Source organism: Heterodontus francisci, chromosome 42 (assembly GCF_036365525.1).
Source record: "Heterodontus francisci isolate sHetFra1 chromosome 42, sHetFra1.hap1, whole genome shotgun sequence".
NCBI lineage: Eukaryota > Metazoa > Chordata > Chondrichthyes > Heterodontiformes > Heterodontidae > Heterodontus > Heterodontus francisci.
Genome location: NC_090412.1, coordinates 11941169 through 11964758, shown reverse-complemented (window position 1 = coordinate 11964758; position 23590 = coordinate 11941169). Strand labels below are relative to the sequence as shown.

At 41.9% G+C, this 23590-nt stretch overlaps 1 protein-coding gene across 1 annotated transcript; it reads right to left on the bottom strand.

Moving 5' to 3' along the window:
* Positions 1-1451: 1451 nt before the first annotated feature.
* On the bottom strand, positions 1452-23255 carry LOC137355329 (ferroptosis suppressor protein 1-like). Its single transcript, XM_068020319.1, has 8 exons — positions 23081-23255; positions 19273-19388; positions 19008-19127; positions 17522-17614; positions 12443-12551; positions 10277-10429; positions 4443-4643; positions 1452-2257 (listed from the first exon to the last, which is right to left on the bottom strand). The coding sequence occupies exons 1-8, from the start codon at positions 23253-23255 to the stop codon at positions 2103-2105; spliced, it is 1122 nt and encodes a 373-aa protein (XP_067876420.1). The 3' UTR covers positions 1452-2102.
* Positions 23256-23590: the final 335 nt, after the last annotated feature.

Genomic DNA, 23590 nt, shown 5'->3' with positions numbered 1-23590 from the left:
ATAGTTTATACAATAGTCAAACAGTTGTGACAGTGTAATGCATGGAACAGTGAAATGTAACATAAATATAGCAATATGCTAGGAGTAGCATTAGACATATATCATGACAGTGTCTTCTTTTTTTTTCTTTTGCAAAGTGTTAGATGGAAGTAAGAAAAAAACTGACTGCCAGAGAATAAGGGAGAAAGAAGACTACAGATGGTAAGTTGATTATGTATCCTGGAAGGCAAAATCAGTGCACAGCAGAAGAGGATGGAACTGTTTTGATTCAGTTAAAATGTTTTCAATCAAAGAGATCATTTTTAAAAATTAATTTCATCCAAGATGCAGACGTAAAAAGGAAAAGAATGATTACTACCTGACAGTTTATGAACTGAAATGGGAGAACCTTGGCAGAGACGTACTGTAACCCACAAAAGTCAATATTAATGAAATATGCTATGCTCAATTTTAAGAAACAATGAGCTTGCATTTATATAGCACCTCATCACAACCTCCAAAAGGACTTCAGATCCAATAAGATACTGTCAGAAATAGTGATGAATGGCCAGATAACCTGTGTTTTGTAACCTAATTATTTACATTTAATCCAACCAATGCTATTATTTTATTTTCAAAATTAGATTTGTTCTATTTGTGATGGTTATATTAACTACGGTTTTACACTAGACTATGTAAAAGTAGTAAAATAAAGTAGTTATTCATAAAACTGTGCCCTGTTATATGAAACAAATGTGAATCCTGATCAATTCTTTCCATTATATACTGCAGGAGTACAGCTCCCTGGGGACCCTGGCAGTAGCTTTCTGCTTCTCAGAGAAAACATGTGATTTCCAGATCAGTATTAGCTGGGAGATGTGGTATTCACAGCAATAAATGGAGGCAACACATAATTGTGAGATAAGATTAAAAGGGAGAGAAAAAACTGAACTAAAAATATGATTAAAATTACCCAATTTGCAGGCAAGCAGTTCTCCTGTATTATAAGTAAAAGTTTTAAAATGTTTTAATTGGTTTTGTTTATTTTAAATGATAAGAAATAAAAGTTTTGTTTAATGCAAGGAACATTTTTGTCTCCTGAATTGTTGAAATGAATTGCAAGAAGACAGGTCTGACTGAGCATCAGCAGGGTAGGAGATAATACTTAGTATTATTGATGTTTTAAGAGCAGATTGATGGGTCATGCAGCCTTGGCTCACTGGTAGCCCTCTTAGCTCTGAGTTAGAAGGTTGGGTGTTCAAGTCTGCACTTGACCACAAAATCTAGACTGACACTTCAGTGCTGTGCTGAGGGAGTGCTGCATTGTATGAAGTGCCTTCTTTCAGCTGAGATGTTAAACTGAGGCCCTGCCACCCCCCACCCCCCCCCCCATTCCCCCCCCAGGTAGACATAAAAGATCCCATGTCAGCTCTCCAGGGATATACAAAAAGAAAGGCAACTTTCCCCTTCTAGTCATTCTTAACTGTTCAGGAGACACCATACCTAGGCAATGCAGGAGTTATGTGAAGTGGGGGATTGAACTCGATTCCAAGAGTCTATAGCATTGATGCTCCACTACATTGCCTCCCCATCCCTAATATATTAAAAATCGTACATCTGCATGTATTTCCTGTGTACAAAACCTTTATTCCTGCAGTTGCATTTTTGTCACTCCTGTATCATTTTTTGCCAGTCTAATTATCTATGTCCATGCTTATAATGGAAACTACCAATGTAAACTTCTCAAACTGTAATTGCATCCTGCTGCCGCTGGTGTCAATGTAGCATCTCAATTTTGTGTTTCTCAGCTGTCAATCTGTGGAGAACCTCCTGCACACCAATCAACTCCAGCCTGCTTCCCAAATTGTACAAGTTTTACTATTTAACTATAAAAATATGAAATCAAAGCCAGGACAGAATCTATGACTTTAAAATAAGCACTAAATTATGTCTGCATGCTCTGGCCCAATTATCCCTGACCTTTATTATATAACACAAACTTTAAAAGTATATATAGCAATTAAAATGATTCAAAAAGGGATATAAACATTAGGCACTGGGTCACTGAATGAGACATTCTAAAACGGGAAAATATATTTATATACTGTGGGGATTAAACTTCATCACTGTGGCATCCGTTGGCCCATTTTTTTCCAGCTTGTCTTAACCAGTAGGTCCTTGCTTTTGACGTAAGTCACGATTAACTTCCCAACGTTGCAACCGCACATCTGGCCAACACCATCATTCCGGCCCATCGTCACCAACATATAAGGAGCACCTAAGATAAAGAAGGGCACATTAAAACTATCAGTCACCAAGATCAGGGAATAAATTATTTACATTGTTCACTTTAATATTTTAATTCATTTTGACAACTTTGTCAAGGCTGGGAAGACCCAAGAGATTAAAACTTTAGTGAAGAGAAATCATTTTGTTTGTGTCCTTCGAAACTTTGTGCTGATCAATAGGACGAATGTTGGTTCAATTGGTGAAACTGAAGATCTTTCTACACTTGAAACACAGTCAGCATTGAGCATTGTCAAAGCAGATGCACAGGAAGATGCAAGATAAAGTTACGTCTATTTTGTCCATTTAGAAGGAAGAAGTTGGCGTATCTACTTTAAGCACTGAAAGGAAATCTTCTCCCAGGATTCCTTTGCCAACCTCAAAAGTGTCCCCTCCTGCCCCAGTGTGATATCTCCAATTCATTTACCGCCCATTTATATAGCCCGCCTATTCTTATTCTGAGGGTGATACACTTATTCCTGAACAAACACATTTTAATGTGCATAAACTGTATCTCATTACTTTATTTTGGCTTTATTTTGCACAAACAGAATAAATAAAAGGTTTGTGATGGGCCAAAGCTCTTAGGCATTCTTTCAAACCCCAGACAATTTAGGTACCACTTGCCTTTAGGACCCTCATGAAGGTTTCCTCAGGTTGGAAAGTCTCATGGCTCAGTAAGATTTTCACTGACAAACAACAATAGATATCATTGAATTATAAGTAATTTGTCCCATTTTCTTGTATACACTGGGAACAGCGTTAAACAACTCAGAATCACTGAGGATCTTTTCTGTTGTCTGATAGAGACTTTCATCCAATATAAGGGAGGTGGATTGAAGTCCAGACTCCAGATTTAAAAGGACTAACTTTTAACTCATGCTATCCCAGGGACAAAGTCCTTCTTTCTTTCCAGTACATAGAGAAAATATGAACTTCTTGAAATCCATATTACTTATTGTTCGAACATGTGGTATTCAATAATGAGACTTGGAATTGTGCATTTTGCCTACTTGCAGCTTCCTGTGGAATCATAGGACATGGAGCGAAAACTGTGAATCACACCTGAGGACGACTGAAAAAATATTTACTTGCAACATATACCATATGACTACAGTGTGCATTCCTTGCAGAATTGATGATAAACTGTACAATATGGTTGGTGTTTTGTTTCTTGAATAGAACTTTTTGTTTAACATTCTCCCATCCAGTTTGGTCCCTCCCCTCCTAATGATGGGCAATGGCTCCTCCCACTTAGGCAACCGTCTGTTTCTGTATCCAAGTGGCTACTCTTCCTGTGTAAGCTTGGACATGGAAGACTGGCCGTCCATGTGACTCTAGTGAGGCACCAGAGAGCAGTCCAAGCCTAGTCACATTTTCCAGCAAGAGATTGCCAAGTAGTGACCAGGAGGAGGAACATTGGCTCATTCTTTCCCAACCTAGGCAAAATGTATAACTCTTAATAAAATCAACCAAATAAGCACAGAAGAAGAATTCAGAGTGGAAATTTCCAGTCTGTATGGCTCAGTTCCACATTAGGTGGTGCACTTTCCTCTTCCAACACCCCAACATTGTTCGTCTCCAACCCGGCCTCAGCTCAACTGCGGCTGAAACCCTCATCCACGTGCCTTTGCTATCTCTAAACTTAAGTGCTCAATGCCAGCCTCCCATTTTCCACCCACCATAAACTTGAGCTCATTCAAATTTCTGCTCCCTGTATCCTAACTCTCATGAAGTTTCATTCACCCAACACCCCTGTGTTCACTGACCTACATTGGCCTCTGGTCCGGTAACGCCTTGATTAATCCTCCATGGCCTTGTCCCTCCCTATCTCAGTAATCTCCTCCAGCCCTTCAATCCTCTGAGATTTCTGCATTCCTCCAATTCTGATCTCTTGAGCATCCCCGATTTTGATCGCTCTACTGTTGGTGGCTGAACCTTCAGCTGCTTGGCCCTTAAGCTCTGGGATTTCCTCCCTAAACCTCACCTCCTTTATGATGCTTCCTAAAAACATCACCTCTCCTTATGTGGCTCGGTGTCAAATCTTGTCTGTTAACTCTCCTCTGAAGTGCCTTCAGGCATTTCAATACGTTAAAGGTGCTATATAAATGCAAATTGTTATTATTGAACCATCAAGAGCACACCATCCGAGAGTATATGTTTTTCAGCAGATTTACCTGGTTTGTATGGTTCCATAGGTTCAGCTCTAAGACTATGGACAATATTTTTCACACATGCAATTGCTTGGAATTCAGCAGTGTAGGCTGATTTATGCTCATTCACGTTTGCACAGTCTCCTATTGCAAAAACAACTTTCATTCCCTTCACGTTCAGATGTTCATCGACTATTATTGCATCATTTTCAGTGAGTTTATCTTCTGTTAAAACAAACAAACAAAAAAAAAAATCGCACAACTTACTCCTTTTAGTATGCCCTGATGGTTACTGTTCAACAGTTCACCTTTAAACGTGTGGGGGTTGGGCTGGGGACCGGGGGTGGTTTGTTGCAGGGAAGAGATTACCCTGGGCCTGCAACCAAGTGTGCTGGATCACCTGTGAGTATCCAAAGATTGGCCAGATTCCTTTACACATGAGCTCCGACCTGCCTAATATTCAGATATTTGCTGCACCCAGGCAAACCCAGTACAGACCCAGGAAAATCGCAACGAGCTGCTGGCTCTTGACTTGCATTTTGTTTTGGTTTAGTCTGTTGTTCAAGGGATAGAAGAAAGAAAACACTAACGTTGATACAGTGACATATACAACCTCGGGATATCCCAAAGTGCTTCACACCCAGTGAAGTAGTGTTGAAGTGTAGGCACTGTTCTGATGCAGGAAAACACAGCAGCCGACTCGCCCACACCCGTGAGATTAATGACCAGTTACTCTCTTTCAGTGATGTTGGTTGAGGAATAATTGTTTGTCAAGGCACTGGGAGAATTCCCCTGCTCTTCTTCGAATAGTGTCATGGCTGAAATGTCAGATTGGCAATGAGTGGTGTCAATTCTCAATGGATGCTCTTGGTGTCAACTCCTCTGCCCAGCAACTGAAAAGTTGATGATGGCTCGAAAAGGTTATAGGTTAACAGACCAAGGAAAGGTCAAATTCAATGACTCAAATGACTGAACCATTAAGAGAGATATTTGCAAGAATACAGCAATCGCACTGGAGTAATTGTAAGCCACTGAATTAGTAATCCAGAGGCCCAGGCTAATGCCCTGGGGACATAGGTTCAAATCCCACTAAGGCAGCTGGTAGAATTTAAGTTTCATTAATAAATTCAATCAACTAATAAAAATATGGAATTGAAAGCTAGTCTCAGTAATGGTGCCATGAAACTATCATCGGTTGTCGTAAAACCCATTTGGTTCACTCATGCCTTTTAGGGAAGGAAATCTGCCATCCTTACCTGGTCTGGCCTACATGTGACTCCACAGCAATGTAGTTGACTCTCAACTGCCCTCTGAAATGACCTAGCAAGTCACTCAGTTGTCAACGGCAATTAGGAATGGGCAACAAATGCTGGCCTTGCCAGCGATGCCCACATCCCATAAAAGAATAAAAAAATGCTCTCAGGTTGCTAGTGGATTTCACAGCATGTTTATAACTTGAAAGGATCTCCATGACAACAAGCCAATGCTTTTAAGGTAAAGTAAGTGACTCATAGAGACCTGGTTAAAATTAGACTATGAGTTCCAGGAAATGGAGAAATGAAACTGTTAGAAGGGATAGAAAAATAAGCAGGAGAAAGCTTTCAGACTGGATGAAAGTGCACAGTGGTGCCCCCAGGGCCCCACTGCTCCTTTTGATATATATTAATGACTGGGGCTTGTGTAGACATAATTTCAAAAATTACAGATGGCACAAAACTCAGAAAAGTAGTAAAACAGTGAGAAAGATAGAGAACAACTTCAGGAGGACATAGGCAGACTGATGAAATGGGCAGACACATGGCCAATTAAAATGAACACAGAGAAGTGTGAAGTAACGTACTTTGGAAGCAAGAATGAGGAGAGGCAATATCAATGAAATGGTACAATTTTAAAGGGTTTTGATGGAGTAAGTAAGGGGATACAGTTTCCAACGGCAGAAGGGTTTGTAACCAGAGGACACAGATTTAAGATAGTTGGCAAAAGAGCCAGAGGTGAGAAGAGGAGAATTTGTTTGTTTATGCTGTGAGTTGTTATGATCTGGAATGCACTGCCTAAAAGGATGGTGAAAGCAGATTCAACAGAATTGGATAAATACATGAAGGAGGGAAAATTGCAGAGCTATCAGGAAGAGCAGAGGTGTGGGACTAATTGGATAGCTTCTTGAAAGAGCCAGCACAGACACGATGGGCCACATGGCCTCCTTCTCTGCTGTTTGCTACTATGATCCTATGAAAAACTACTGTCAGTTATTGATTAAAAGAGTCTAGTTAACTCTGAATGAGCTGATATTAGAGTTAATTTGGGTGGAATTGTAAATTCCTTTTGCCTACTGAACATGATGATTAGTCGAAGAGTAGATAATAGGAAATGAAAAGGTTGTCGCTAATGGAATTGTTTCAAAATTGGGCAACTGTGGCTGGCAGAGTCACCAGTGATCAATTATAGCCTTCACCTGTTCATTGACGTTTATCAATGAGAGCAGAGCTAGTGGAATGCCTAAGTTGAATAAACAATGTTAACCAAAATAAAATACTGCAGATGCTGGAAATCTGAAATAAAAACAAGAAATGCTGGAAATACTCAGCAGGTCTGGCAGCATCTGTGGAGAGAGGAACAGAGTTAATGTTTCAGGTCAGTGACCCTTCATCAGAACTGGCAAATATTAGAAATGTAATAGGTTTTAAGCAAGTAAAGCGGGGGTGCGGCAAAAGATAACAAAAGGCAAGGTGTTGATAGGACAGAGGGTTACAGAGAATAACTGACCAGAAGGTCATGGAGCAAACAGTATGTTAATGGTCTCTTGGAAGACAAAGCGTTAGTGCAGAGAGGGTGTTAATTGACAGAAAAATGAACAGCCTGGTGCCAAGCACAAACAAACTAAAATAAAATAAACAAATAATAAAAGAAAAAGAAAAAATAACTAAAAATAAAAAATAATAAAAAAAGAGGGCCCTTCATGCTCTGAAATTATTGAATTCAATCTTCAGTCCAGCAGGCTGTAGCATGCCTAATCGGTAAATGAGGTGCTATTCCTCGAGCTTGCGTTGATGTTCACTGGAACACTGCACCAGGACAGAGGTGTGAGCATGAGAGCGGTGGGGGTTGGGGGGGGGGGGGGTGGCGCAGTGGTGGTGGGTGTTGAGATGGCAAGAAACCGGAAGCTCGGGTTCATGCTTTTGGACTGAGCGGAGGTGTTCCGCAAAGCGGTCACCCAGTCTGCGCTTGGTCTCCCCAGTGTAGAGGAGACCACATTATGAGCAGCGAATACAGTATACTACATTGAAAGAAGTACAAGTAAATCGCTGCTTCACCTGAAAGGAGTGTTTGGAGCCGTGGATAGTGAGGAGAGAGGAGGTAAAAGGGCAGGTATTACACCTCCTGCGATTGCAGGGGGTGCCGTGGGAAGGGGGCGAGGTGTTCGGGGTAATAGAGGAGTGGACAAGGGTGTCGCGGAGGGAACGATCCCTTCGGAATGCCGAGAGGGGAAGGGAGGGGAAGATGCGTTTGCTAGTGGCATCACACTGGAAGATGATCCTTTGGATCTGGAGGCTGGTGGGGTGCAAAGTGAGGACAAGGGCAACCCTGTCATGGTTCTGGGAGGGAGGGGAAGGGGTGAGAGCCGAGGTGCGGGAAATGGGCTGGACACGATTGAGGGCTCTGTCAACCACAGTGGGGGGGAATCCTCGGTTGAGAGAAATGGAAGACATATCAGAAGCGCTGTTATGGAAGGTTGCATTTTCAGAGCAGATCCGTCAGAGACGGAGAAATTGGGAGAAAGGAATGGAGTCCTTACAGGAGGCAGGGTGTGAAGAAGTGCAGTTGAGGTAGCTGTGGGAGTCGGTGGGCTTACAATGAATATTAGTAGACAGTCAATCCCCAGAGATGGAGACAGAGAGGTCGAGGCAGGGAAGGGAAGTGTCGGAGATGGATCATGTAAAGGTGAGAGAAGGGTGGAAATTAGAAGCAAAGTTGATAAAGTTTTCCAGTTCCGGGTGGGAGCAGGAAACGGCACCGATACAGTCATCAATGTACCAGAAAAAGAGTTGGGGGAGGGGGCCTGAGTAGGACATATCCCACAAAAAGACAGGCATACTAGTACCCATGTGGGTACCCATAGCAACACCTTTTACTTGAAGGAAGTGAGTGGAGTTGAAAGAGAAGTTGTTCAATGTGAGAACAAGTTCAGCCAGGCGGAGGAGGGTGGTGGTGGATGGGGACTGGTTGGCCTCTGCAAGGAAGAAGCGGAGAGCCCTCAAACTGTCCTGGTGGGGGATGGAGATGCAGAGAGATTGGACGTCCATAGTGAAGAGGAGGCGGTTGGGGCCAGGAAACTGGAAATTGTCAAAATGACGTAGGGCGTCAGAAGAGTCACGGATGTAGGTGGTAAGAGACTGGACCAGGGGAGAAAAGATAGAGTCAAGATAGGAAGAAATAGGTTCAGTGGGGCAGGAGCAGGCTGACACAATGGATCTACCAGGACAGTTCTGTTTGCGGATTTTGGGAAGGAGGTAGAAGCGGGCTGTCCGGGGTTGTGGGACTATGAGGTTGGAAGCTGTACAGGGAAGATCTCCAGAGGAGATGAGGTCAGTGACAACTCTGTGGACAGTAGCTTGATGTTCGGTGGTGGGGTCATGGTCCAGGGGAAAGTAGGAAGAAGTGTCTGAGAGTTTTAGTTTTAGTTTTAGTTTTAGTTTAGAGATACAGCACTGAAACAGGCCCTTCAGCCCACCGAGTCTGTGCCGACCATCAACCACCCATTTATACTAATCCTACACTAATTCAATGTTCCTACCACATCCCCACAATATGCCAGACAACAACAGCACCACTCTTGTCAGCAGGTTTGATGACAATGTTGGGGTTAGACCTGAGAGAACGGAGTGAGGCAGGTTCAGAAGGGGAACAGGTTAGAGTGAGTGAGGGGGATAGAGAAATTGAGACTGCCGATGTCTCGCCGACAGTTTTCAATGAAAAGATCAAGAGCGGGTAAGAAGCCAGAGAGTGGGGTCCAGATAGAAGGGGAATGCTGGAAGTGGGTGAATGGGTCTGCTGGTCGGGGGGAGGATTCCTGGTCAAAGAAATGAGCCCAGAGGCGAAGGTAACGTTATGCCGAGCACAAAATTTATTGAGGTGGGGGCGTGAATGGATAAAACTGAGTCCTTTGCTGAGTACAGAACGTTCAGCGCCAGAGAGGGGAAGGTCAGAGGGTTTAGTGAATACACAGCAAGGGGTTACCCAAAATACTTGTTTATCACCTCTGCCATTTCCTTATCACGCATTATAATTTCTCCTGTCTCTGCCTCTGGGGGACCCATGTTTATTTTGACTAATCTCACTAAGATATCCAAAGGGAAAAGTCAAATTCTTTATCATTGTGTGCATGCAGCCCATTAATATTTTCTGTTTATTCAACTTCTCTTGATAATTAATTGTATGAATTTTAAAGCATCAAAGTTGTTGGCAAAGTCAGAAAAAAAATGGATATGTGATAATTCAGTATATGCATCATATACACAAAATTCCGGAAAAATGTTTAAGGTAACTTTAAAAGTAAAATAAAAATACACAGATGAAATTGTGCCAAAATTAAGTAGAGAAGCCATTAATATTTGACAAAGTTACCTTTTTATACTTCAGAGCTGCGGAAATTTTGATGGAGCAATTCCTCTCATGTGGTTATGGCATAAGGGCAAGTCACATGCAGCTAAGACTCTTTATTTTAACAGTAATATTCAGCTTTGCAAATGAAAATGGAGTGTGCATCACATGAAATAAAGAACAGAGATTCAGCACAGCCCATGCCAGCGAAAAATGATGAGAACTTTTACAAACTATAACATATTGTAATTAGAACTTACTGAGGGAGTTGGCATATGCAGAGGAATTAATCCTTATTCCAGTACAACAGATGACCATGTCTGTTGTGATCTCTTGCCCCTTGTTTGTCAGCACTTTCATGTTTTTCTGTGCTTTATTCACACCTAGTTCTTCCAGGTTATTGACTTTCTGTCCTTTTGGAAAAGAACAAAATGCAAAATATGCTATCAGATCATCAGGAAATCTTGCTTCTCACAGCCAATTGTCATTTCCTGAACCAATAAAAGATGGGAGTAATTGTTGGGACATGTGGTGAGACACAGATTCGTGAAGACTACCCTCCATCAGTTGAGACAACAATCTTAAAAATGTTACTGCAAGAACAGAGTGCATCCTGGTATTTCCCTATAAGGAGGGAAGGAAAACTAGAGGTGGAATCATCCTTGGCTTGTTGTCACACACACACCAACTAGTGGGCAGCTTTAATAGTACCATTGGTAGAGGCAAGAAGACATTCATTCACCATTCTTCTTGGCCAAGCATGGCACAAGGTGCGGTCAAGCTCAACTGGATCAAAATTAGCTTTAAAATAATATAGAAAACAGCTGTTGAGGGGATTGTGGCTTGAGGGAAATTTTGTTAATGGTTCAATACCAGGACATTGCTGCAGGAGTTCCTCAGGGTCGTGTCTTAGGCCCAATCATCTTCAGCCGCTTCAACAATGACCTTCCCTCCATCATAAGGTCAGAAGTGGAGATGTTCGCCGATTGCACAGTATTCAGTACTATTCGCAACTCCTCAGATACTGAAGCAGTCCATTCCCACATGCAGCAAGATCTGGACCATATCCAGGCTTGGGCTGATAGGTGGCAAGTAACATGCATGCCACACAGTGCCAGGCAATGACCATCTCCAACAAGAGAGAATCTAACCATCACCCCTTGACATTCAATGGCATTACTATTGCTGAATCCCACACCATCAACATCCTGGGGGGTTACCATTGACAAGAAACTTAACAGGACCAGCCATATAAATAGTGTGGCTATAAGAGCTGGTCAAAGGCTGGGAATTCTGCAGCGAGCAACTCACCTCTTGACTCCCCAAAGCCTGTCCACCATCTACAAGGCACAAGTCAGGAGTGTGATGGAATACTCTCCACTTGCCTGGAGAGGGCAACTACAACAACACTCAAGAAACTTGACACTATCCAAGACAAAGCAGCCCGCTTGATCAGCACCCCACCCACCACATTAAACATTCACTCCCTCCATCACCTGTGCACAGTGTGTATCATACACAAGATGTGCTGCAGCAATTTGTCAAGGCTCCTTTGACAACATCTTCCAAACCCACAAACCCTACCACCTAGAAGGACAAGGGCAACAGATGCATGGGAACAGCACCACCTGCAAATTCCCCTCCAAGTCCTTCACTGTCGCTGGGTCAAAATCCTGCAACATTCTCCGCAACAGCACTGTGGGTGTACTTACACCACATAGACTGTAGCAGTTCTGAAGGTGGCTCACCACCACCTTCTCAAGGGCAATTAGGCATTGACAATAAATGCTGCCCTTGCCAAGAACATATAAAAAAAAACTCCCTCTCAAAAAAAACAATTTGACAAAGAGGAGACTAGCTAGTGAATGCAAAGTTCTCTGAATTACAGGGCAAAATAAATTGAAAGTGATATATTTATTTAATATTTTTAGCTACTTCATTAACCATTAATAGATCTCTAAGTCCCAGCAGTCCTCTCCTTCCCTAAAGTATGCTACTCTGTTTACTTAGATACACAAAATTATTTCCATTCCTAAAATACACACACAAAAAAGAAAAAAATGGGTATTTCTCTAGAGTATCAAAAATTATATTGTGTTCAGATTCAGGGTTTAATTTACTCTAAAGCTGAAGGATATTAACCTTTTCTTAGTTAAATAAACATCTCAGTTTGAAAAGGGGTGTGATACAGATCAAATAAAGGAAAAAAACTCCATTGAAATTGTGAGTGAAAAAACAAATTGTACTGCAAATATAATTGTTCAAAATTTATATATAACTATAGTGAACCAAATTACAAGAACATACACTTACATTACAACAGAACATCTACATTTCAATACAACCATCACACAAATCAATTTAATCATTCCCCAAAATAGCAGCTTCATTCCTGCGGTAAGTATTATTGACTAATGTGACGTTACCTAATAGAAGGTGAGCACCTTTATTGACAAGAATTTCCTTTACTCCACGTCTTACACTAGGTAAAACCTCAGAATCACCGAGAACATAAGTTGAATGAATCAAGGTTACCTGAAGAACAACAAAAAGTGGGTTAAGTGAGTTCTGTAAACATTAATCAGTTTAATTGCCTCTGTGGTATTTCTAGTGCTCTGGTTAATGGATTCACATTAAGTTTCTGTCTTTGAAATAGGGTTAATGACTGCTACAGTGATGCAGACAGGAATTCAACACAGAACTATTAATCAATGCACTAAAGCTAGCACATAAAAGGAAAAAATGCTCTGAAATTTAACACATTTGAAGCTCAAAAAATGCTCAGAATTTTCTCCTGTCCCCTTGTATGTATTTTATGTATGGAAATAATTTTCATATCTAAGGAAGCAGAGTAGCACACTTTAGGGAGGAGAGGAATGCTGTGCCTTAAAGATCTATTGATGGTGTCATTCTGGGCCTCCACCTGCCAAGAATGAGGCACATTAATTTTGTCATGAACATTGATTTTATACTGTTACTGGAGTGAAGAAAGGACTTGTTAAACAGATCAGCCGTGGCTGGAAAAGACATTTGCATATTAACAGACACTGCTTGAAAGGACAAAGGACCATTCCCTGACACATTCAACCCACAGTGGACTTTGATCACCAGGTATTGTGTGTAAGAGGAGCATTCCAGAGACTGCTAAGGTGATACAATCCAAGACGTGGTCAGATCAGTCAGTCAAATGACTAACCTGCTTGGCAACCTGGGTTTTTCTGAATTGTACAAACAGTTCGAACAGATCTCTCCTGTCTGCTCCCATCTCTTTCTCACAAGCCTCTGAGTCCACTGAAGACACATGAACCTCAAGAGAGAAAAGTTTCCTGAAATGAACAAGGTTTCAGAAGAATATTGGGCCCCAACAAAAAGCAAGATCTACCTACAATCAAGGACTCTACAGTGAGTTCAAAGAACCATAACAAAAACTCTTCAGATATTGTCTCAAACCTTTCCACTTTATTTTTCTTCTGCTCTTTTCTGTCTCTAATTGCATGTGTGTATCTCGTACGCATGATAGCGGGGGTGCGTCGTGTATCCGTAGGCGACAACCAAATTAGAGTTTAAGTTCAAGTTTAATAAATTTCAACTTTTCTTCTTTAAACCTAAGAAAACCTGTTTGTGCTGGTTTCCTTGCCTTATAATTGGGGGGAAAGCAGTGGACAAGAATTCACTAAGGGGAAGCTAAAAACAAGGTGTATTTAAAATTAAACCCTATTACAGTAAGACCAGGTGAAGGCTGAGAGGGACCCCTAGACACCTTTCTCACCTGGTCGTAACAATGGTTAATAGAATAGCTAGAAATTTAAAAGCAATGTGTCTTATCCCTTTTTCTAATGCCAGTTTTCATCCATTTCTTCCTCCTCTGAAGGCACTCTCAGCAGATGAAGGGATAGGTATGGTTTCACAAGTGTCAGATGTTCTCTGTTACTTCAGCCATTGGGCCTTATTTATGTGATGAACCTTGACAGTGAGGATTGGCAGGGGATTCAACCACTGACAGATATCACTGCTGCTCCCTTGACATTACATCTGAATCACATGGTATCTTAAATGGCCTTGCCATTCCTCCAGAGATGCATTTATGACCAGCAATATTTGGGGGTTTTGAAACTAAAAGGAATATGACTGCTTCAGGTCATAGTTTGGAGGAGGATTTGATTAAAACAAAAACGCATGAATGGAACATGACTTAAAAACATGGATGAAAAAGACTGCGACTGAACAAATGTCCAGAAATTTGTCTGTTGACACCCTGTCTGGTCAGGAAGCAGATATGTATCAGATGGAGAGATGGAACAAGTGACTTTTGAGGAAATTCAGAAGGAATTGTTTTCTGCCAAGTGAAACTTCATGGAGCAGAGATTTATAAAGATTATCCTGTTACCATGTCTTAAAACTTGGACCAAAATGAGCCAGCTTTTCTTGTTTGAAGACAGAGTGACACCCTCACATCTTTAAATGTTCTCGAATGCCATGGGGGTCCTTGTTTCTGGAAGAATTCCATGTTACACAGGTAGAACTACTTTTAGAAAGAAGGGGTCCCATCCAGGCTCCTCTTTGAAAGGTTTTCTAGAAGAGCTTGTCCCAGATCTGTTCTTTAACCAGCTCAAGCAACCTCGACTGTGATAAAATACCAACTAAGCTTCCCTACATCAGAGCTTTGCTTTCACTAGGATAAGATTTCACCGGTATTTTAGGTAGTACTCATTCTGCTGAAGTGTATTGGTGTGCTCAGTAAAACATTACTATATGTTTTGTTTCACAAAAGTCCTGAGGTAAAACGATGAGTTATCCCAGGACCAGGTTTAAACCTCAACACTTGGTAATAACCCTGAGCGCAATGACTTTGTGCACTAGCAAATGATGGAGCTATGAATCTTGGCATCGATGTGACAAAGGTAGGTGGAGCAGTTCTTTACCCCATGCCTCAATGCCTGCAAGAGATTACAAGAAAAAGTACAAGGGAGGTGAACCATCTGGAAAGCAGAGCTGGTCACCCGTAGCAGCAGGACCCTTCTCAAAAAACACCTACCAATCACTCCGCATATTAAAGCCATTTGTGGATGCATATTTGATGTCATAATGTGGAACATATGGCACAAGGAAGTCAAAGAACATTCATGCTGATTACATCTGTGCTGAAGTTGTCAAGAGGCCAAAATAGTTTCAGGGTTGGCAGCCCTGGTGTTAAACAGTGCTGCTGCTGTGCGTCAGGCTTACAGTGCTGATGGCCTCTGTTCCATAAAATCCACTCATAGTGCCATAAGTTGACACCAAGGAAAAGAAGCAGCAGGTTAGTGCTAAATGTCCATTGTTGCTTACTTTAATACCAAGATGAAACAATTATGAGAGTGAATTTAAAGCTTTGCATTGATGCGGCGATGACAGACTCTATGCAGCCTGAACCCAGTGTCAGGGCTCGATGCAACTAATATTGGGACATGCACATGGATGATTCAATAGAGGCACCTATCATATTCAGAACTTCCGTTGCACTGTTTTAATAACTCACAGTCACTCCCATATAACACGCAAATAGAAGGAAAACAGAAGAATTAGAGTAGTACAGTATTGGTAGATTTTCATTTCTATGTAAACAAGGCGACTTTAACTCTTCCAGTTCTGTGGAAATTGAGTGGGTGGGCAGTTAAAATCAGCTAAGTGACCTATCTACCGATGCCCTGCCTGGAACCCGCCATCTTCCATTTTAACCTGCTCCTAAGTAGTTGGTAAATGCACCTGCCTGAAACCGATGGGGTCCTTCTTTAAGTAGGTAGATTGAGGTCTGATGACACAATCGGGTCTCAACTGCAATTTTAACTCTGTCCTGCATGTGGAAGCCATGTGGCTTTTGTGCTGGGTGTAGAGAGAGACCAAAGGAGGCTATTTAAGCTAGGTTTCCTTTTGAATTTCTTTGACAGGCCTGGAGGAACAGGAGTACTCCTCTGGGCCCCACAAGGAAGGCTTAGGCCAACCCTGCCCTAGACTCGCGCAGTGGTTAGCACTGCAGCCTCACAGCTCCAGCGACCTGGGTCCGATTCTGGGTACTGCCTATGCGGAGTTTGCAAGTTCTCCCTGTGAGCGCGTGGGTTTCTGCCGGGTGCTCCAGTTTCCTCCCACATGCCAAAGACCTACAGGTTGATAGGTAAAATTGGCCATTGTAAAAACTGCCCCTAGTGTAAGTAGGTGGTAGGAGAATTGTGGGGATGTGAGAGGGAAAAAATGGGATTAATGTAGGATTAGTATAAATGGGTGGTTGATGGTCGGCGCGGACTCGTTGAGCCAAAGGGCTTGTTTCGGTGCTGTATCTCTCTGTGACTCCATGACTCTTTTTCCTGCAAGACTCTCCCAAAACTCCTTGCTCTTGACTTTCTTTTGGTGCTGGCTCTTACCTTCTGCCGCCAAAACGCCACTGCCAACCAGTGTCCAGGTGCCTCTTGCGTGAAATTCTGGTCGCCACACTACCAGAAGGACGTGGAGGCTTTGGAAGAGGTTTACCAGGATGTTGCCTGGTCTGGAGGGCATTAGCTATGAGGAGAGGTTGGATAAACTCGGATTGTTTTCACTGGAACGACGGAGGTGGAGGGGCGACATGATAGAGGTTTACAAAGTTATAAGCGGCATGGACAGAGTGGATAGTCAGAAGCTTTTTCCCAGGGTGGAAGAGTCAGTTACTAGGGGACATAGGTTTAAGGTGAGAGGGGCAAAGTTTAGAGGGGATGTGCGAGGCAAGTTCTTTACACAGAGGGTGGTGAGTGCCTGGAACTTGCTGCCGGGGGAGGTGGTGGAAGCAGGTACGATAGCGACGTTTAAGGGGCATCTTGACAAATACATGAGTAGGATGGGAATAGAGGGATACGGTCCCCGGAAGTGCAGAAGGTTTTAGTTTAGGCAGGCATCAAGATCGGCGCAGTCTTGGAGGGCCGAATTGCCTGTTCCTGTGCTGTACTGTTCTTTGTTCGTTGTTTGTTCTTCAGGTGGGCAGCTGACTGACAGCTTGCAGATGAGGTCCAGGAATTAAAATCAGTAAACTTTAGTGTTTGCCAACACCACTCTCACCTGAATCGCACTTCCAGTTAAAATTCCCCCTATTGTTCCAGTTGTGCTATATGGCAATATTATACTTTTACCATCAAAGTTGGGAATGCTCATTTAGATGGGACTGAATGAATAAGCTTCTGTCCTAGACATGTGAAATGCACGGAATGAAAAGCGAACATGGCTCGTACAAGAAGTCTGTTGTCATCTAAGCATAGATCAAGGTTTCAATCTCCATTAAGGGTTTCTCACTGACTCTGCACTGAAACCGACAGAGAGGGGATGAAAAATAGACCATTTAAAAAAAATGTCACTATGTTAATGAAATTCTGAAGATAGCACCTTCTAAACTAAGGCATGAAAATGTATCAACACACTTGCATCAGGAAATATCAACCACTTATATCAGGTGATGGATAATCAAACAGAAGGTCCATCTGAAAATTTATACAGTACCGTATTACCTCTTTATTAGGGTAGTCCGTTCTGATTTCTGCTGCTAACTCGACGCCAGCAAGTCCACCTCCAACCACAACAATAGTTTCAGCTTTCTGAATCTGAATAGAACAGAAGAAGAAACAACCTGCATTTATATAGCGCCTTTCATGACCTCAGGACCTCCCAAATTGCTTTACCGCCAACGAAGTACACTTGAAGTGTAGTCACTGTTGTAATGTAGGAAATGCATAATTTGCTCACGGCAAGCTCCCACAAATATCATGACCAGATCATGTATTTTTTTACAAAGTGATGTTAGTTGAGGGATCAATACTGGCCAGGGCATTGGGGTGAACTCGACCCTGTTCTTCCTTGGGCAGCGCTATGGGATCTTTTGCATCACACCTGACAGCAGACAGGGTCTCGGTTTAATGTCTCATTCAAAAGACAGTGGCTCCAACTGTGCAGAACTCCCTCAGTAGTGCAATGGGATGCCAGTCTGAATTATGGGCTCAAGGCCTGGAGTAGTGCTTGGATCACAACTGTCTAACTCAGAGTAATGAGTGCTACCAACTGCGGCAGGACTGACTCTGAAAAGTACAATACATCAAAAGCGGAATATTAGGGGCAATCTTTGCCTCCTGTCCGAACTGGCCATTTCTCCCTCTCAAAGCAAGCAGCAAGGGGCCTGAACCATTTTTGGTTTGGGCCTCATTTAAACCCTACTGAGGAAATGCAGGCCTAGAGGCTGCAGAGACAATCCCAAGGTGGGTATCACATGGGCTGTCAGTGGGCCAGAATATTTTCATTACAAAAATTAGGAATTTGACAAGAAAGTGCTCTTGCTGGCCCCACAGAAATAAAAATGTTAAATTTCTTTGTCCGTTTATTGAGTGGCCTTCAGCAGCCCCTTCAAGAAACAATGTTCGGCTGGTTCAAACCCTGGTACAAATGGATCGAGAGTGTATACCATACACTCTACCTACTTGTATCTCATGATTGCACTCAGGTTCCTGTAACCAGACTAGGAACCTGACTCACATGTTGAAGCAGCGTCCCATTGGAGACCATCAAGTGGGCTGCTCACCCATTTTAAGGCCTGCCTGTAAATTACACCAGTTGGGCCTCGATGGGACAGCCACGGAGTTCCCCATTTACCACACAAGAAACAAGCAACTGGCCACTGAATATTGCCCCCATTGGGTTTGGAGCACAACCTACCAAACCTGAATAGTAGACCTCTGGGGATGGATGAAGAAGCTGGACTTCCATTGATGATCATGGAGTATTCCCGCAGAACTTTCCCTCAGGAAATTCAATAGCTGAAGTGCATTCATAATAAGATACATTGTATAAGATTTCTGGAAGGACTGAGCTAACTGGAATTTCCATATCCTACTCTTTATGAAGTGACAGCAAAATAGATAGCAATAAGTAGAGCCAACAGCATAAGCAGGTCAAATAATCTAACTGTTCTATATAAACTTTCCCTGCAATCTAAATTAGCATTACCTCATTAACTAAATCTTCATACATCTGGACGGCAGTGTCCCTACTAACTGGCTCAATTAATTTTCCAGGAAATGGTCCTGTGCTACCCGTTGCCAGAATAAGATGAGAGTAATGTATGACCTTTAAAACATAATAAAAGACAGCACATTAATTGGAATGGAAATGTGTGATATTTAGCTTAAAAAACAATAAAATACTTAAGACATTGCCTTATTAAAAGTTACTGTAAGGTCACAAATCTCATTCTTATTTTTAATGTGCTTACCTCTCCATTCTCCATAATGACATCCTGGTCTTCTAAATCAATATCACTGACTTTGCCTTGTTTGAAGTTATTTTTAAATGTCACTTCATATGGTATGAACGTTTTCGCTGCAAATCCTAATTAAAATAAAAACACATGATGGTAGCTGCTATGAGAAATAAGTTATTTAAAATACAACAAAGTACAGACAGAGGAAAGTCCTTCAACCCATCTGTCACTACTCCACAGAAATCACGCACAATTCACCAACAACTTGCATTTATATAGTACCTTTAACACAATAAACTGTCTACATCATCACATTGCTTCACATCATCATAGGAGATTAAATAAATAGGAGAAAATCTAAGTAGACTGAAAAATCCAGTCTGACAACGCAGATATTTGTGACATTTCAACCTGCCTTTAGAATATTCCGAACAAAACTCCAGGATGTTAAACTGAAATTAAAATTGACATCATTCATGAGCAGTTGCATCTACTGATGAAAACTCCAATGCTAGGTAGCATTGTGTTTCCTAAAGGATCTGATTAACTGATCCCAAAACTTTCCTGCTGTTTCAGTGGATTCCCATTGTAAGACCAGAGGCAATTGGTCGAAACAGCCCCAAAACCTGGCCGGGTCTCCTGGGACTGCCGAGTCTTGGCCTTTTCCTGTCATTTCCAGCATGGCACTGTGGGAGTGAAGGCAGCACCCAATCTTCAGGGTGGCACCCAGTGTATGACTGGTGCAGGTTATACTAGGTGCGTCGGCCTGATCCCAACGGAAGTAAGGGCCACCATAGGATGTGGAGCAGGATTAGGGTGTGGATCCCCTCAAGATTTAGGAGAAAATAAAATTTGGGGAGTTTTGAAACGGCCCCCTTTGCACCCAGATTCCTCTTCCATGAGGAAGGTTACCCAGCAGCACCCTTACCCCAGAGCTGCCAACGATCTTCATGTGTTTCCAGGGTCCTTGCTGGGGGGACGACAGATGTGACCCTAAACTGTTGGAGGCAAACTCATGGGGGTCCTATCCTCCAAATCCATGAACTTTGGTGCAATCAGTACTGGGGTTCCACAGCAGGCATAACTGCTAGTATCGCGCCCTCGTGAATTTTCTAGGTCCTTATGTCTATACTGAAAGCCTTCAATCTTATTTTAAAGTGGTTGATTAACATAGTATTGGTTGCTCTTGCTGGGAGTTCATTTAAGATGTACAGTGCTCTGGCTAAGAAAATTGCTTCTAATGCTGATCTCATTGAAGCCATAATAATTTCACAGTTATATTCTCAGTCTAATGTCCTACTTATATCTGCATTATCTTTTCTGTCATAATATTTTAATGACCATATTAGAACTGAGGGTTGGTTGGCTAGATGGATACAGCGTGATGCAGAAAGATGCCAACAGTGTGGGTTCAATCCCTGTACAGGCTGTGGTAGTTCATGGAGGCCTGCCCCGCTTGAGGAGTGATACCTCTCAAGCTATACATTACCAACTGTCTCTCTCCAATGGAGAGAGATGCTTATGGTCCTTAGGGACTATAGCTAGAACAACAATATTAAAATGACTTTCAATTGTTATTTCTCAAAGAAAAACAAGGTTGTTCTCCATCCCTCACCACTTAACTCTTGTTAATTTACAAAATCATCCCTACCTCTCTTTTCTGAACTATCCTCCATATGCCAATGCCCTTTTGAAAGTAGGGAGCAGTACATTACACATGTTCCAACTATGGTCTTACCAATAAATTAAATAGAGTGAAAATTATCTATTCCAGTTTATAATTAGCTTGGTTGTTAACTGACACACCGACTGAGTACTTTCAATCAATGGGTGATAAACACATCTAAACTTTGTTTCCTTTCCCACATTTGTCAGCGTTTCCACCCATTGTGTACATACTTTCCATACATGGCAGGTACATTTATAACCCCACTAAATTTCAAACCTGTTGCTTATCTTTTCTAATTAGTTTGTGAACATCCATTTGAATGCTGCCAACTTCCGCTATATCAGTCACCTGGGGGTCACATACCATTATACAAGTACTGACCTCCATCCAGTTGTTTATGATTAGTACAATGAACAAGGAACCTAGAACAGGCCATTGCAGAAATTCACCCATTACTATTTCCCACCAGCCAAACTCTCTATTTGCCATTGCCTCCTGCTTTCTATTGCCAAACCATTTTTCAAAACTAGGAAGTTAATTGCCATTAATTCCATGAGCCTTAACCTTCCTTGGAAGCCTTGCAGGCAGGATTTAATCAAACGACTTTGAAAATGCACGTAGATTACCTCTACCTGTACAATTACAAGAATAACGTTGGTTTATTAATGAACTTTTAAAACAATTCAATTGTGAGGCATTGCCAATTGCTTCTAAAATCATAGCTCCTTATGGTCTCAATACTCTTTAGAACGTTAATGGAATAGCGAAATATTCTTGAATGTATTTTTCAGTACCAACATTCACGAATCACATGTTTTTCAACACCAGGGTAATTATCTATTCTCTAGTTCTCAACAGTATACATATTGGAGCTCATAAAAATATTCATGAGAAGCTTGGCAGTTTCCCCATTTCTTTCATTTTTTTCAGAAGATAGGGCACGGCACAAAGACACAAAAGAACAGTGTTAAAACGTGGAGTCAGTGAGGCACTTGTAGTTCAAAACACTGAAAGTTGTGTAAGCGGCTTCAAAGCATCAAATAGTTCGACACTTTGCAAAAAAAAAGTCAACTCATAATCCAATAGTTATAATGGGCTTGCGCTAGTTCTAGTGCTGCTCTGTCTTTACTGTCACGACCAGGTGAGAAAGGGGTCTAGGGGTTTCCTCTCAGCCTTTGCCTGGTTTAACCGTAACAGGGTTTAATTTTAAAAACATTGTTTTTAGCTCCCCCTCAGTGAATCCTTGTTCACTGCTCTCCAATTGTAAGGCAAAGAAATCAACCAGACAGGTTTTCTTATATTTAAACAAGAAAGGTGGAAGTTTATTCATCTGAAACTCTAATTTGGTTCACGACTACGAATATATGACACGTCCATGCTAGCATGCATATGCAATAAACATACACGCAGATAGAGACAGAAAAGTAGAAAGAATAAAGGACAAAGGTTAGAGGCAATAGCTGGGATTTATTTCTGGTCCTTTGAGTTCGATGTAGAGTCTTTGATTGTAGATAACTCTTGCTGTTTCGTTGGGGTCCAGTGCATGCTTTAAAACTTGTTTCAATATAGGAGTCTTCTCTCTCTTGAGGTTTAAGCGACTTCAGTGGACCCGGAGATTCGTAAGAAAGAGAGAGAGAGAGAGAGAGAGCGAGCTAGTCAGGAGAGAGGCTCTCTTCTTCCGAGTTCAGCTGCAATCTCACCCAAACTGCCCTGGGAGCAATTCAAAACCAAAAACCTGGGCCAGCAGGTTAGTCATGTGACTAGTTGTTTTTTAACAAACTCCTGCATTTGTGGATTCTCCATCTTAGCAGACACCCTGGAATGCTGGCTCTCTTACACATTCAATGTCTGGTGACCTAAATCCATTTGGGTTAATTGGATCAGGGAGCCATTCTTTGGCTCCAGGCACTGTCTCTTAGTATGCAAATATATTCCAGCCACTGCTGATCTCTTTAAACAAGTCATTTCTTTATTCCAGCACAGTTTAAAATTAATGTTCATGTGACGAACTGAATATGCCTCATTCTTGGCAGGTGGGGTCTTCATGACATTACTTTGTTCTGATATAGACCTTAATTTGCTGAAACCCACAGCAAACCATAGCCACAATAAATGTAGAGATTTAGGAATCATTATTTTTCTCTGATTTACCTTTCTGTACTGATGCTCTAAGAGCTCCCATGTTGTGATGGAAGGCATGCTTTATGTCGATCAGTGTGTAAGGGATCCTGTAGTATGACAATTGTTTTGCTGCAGCAATTCCTCCAAAACCACCACCAACAATGACAACATGGTCAGTCTCACTGATGGATAATTTCCCTCCCATGATGTGTCTGTTGAAAGAAAGAGAAAAAATGTTTGAGTGGAAATATTTTTTAAAAACGCATTTATACAGCACTTTTCGTGACGCTACAAAGCACTTTACGGCCAATGAAATACTACTGGTGTAATCACAGTTCTAATGTAGGAAATGGGACTGGCAATTTGTGCATGGCAAGCTCCCACAACCAACAATGTGATAATGATCAGATAATCTGTTTTTTTTAGTTTTGTTGGTTGAGGGATAAATATTGGCCAGGACACCAGGGATAACTCCCTTGCTCTTCTTTGACATGGTACCATGAGCTCTTCTACATCCATCTGAGAAGCCAGATGGAGCCT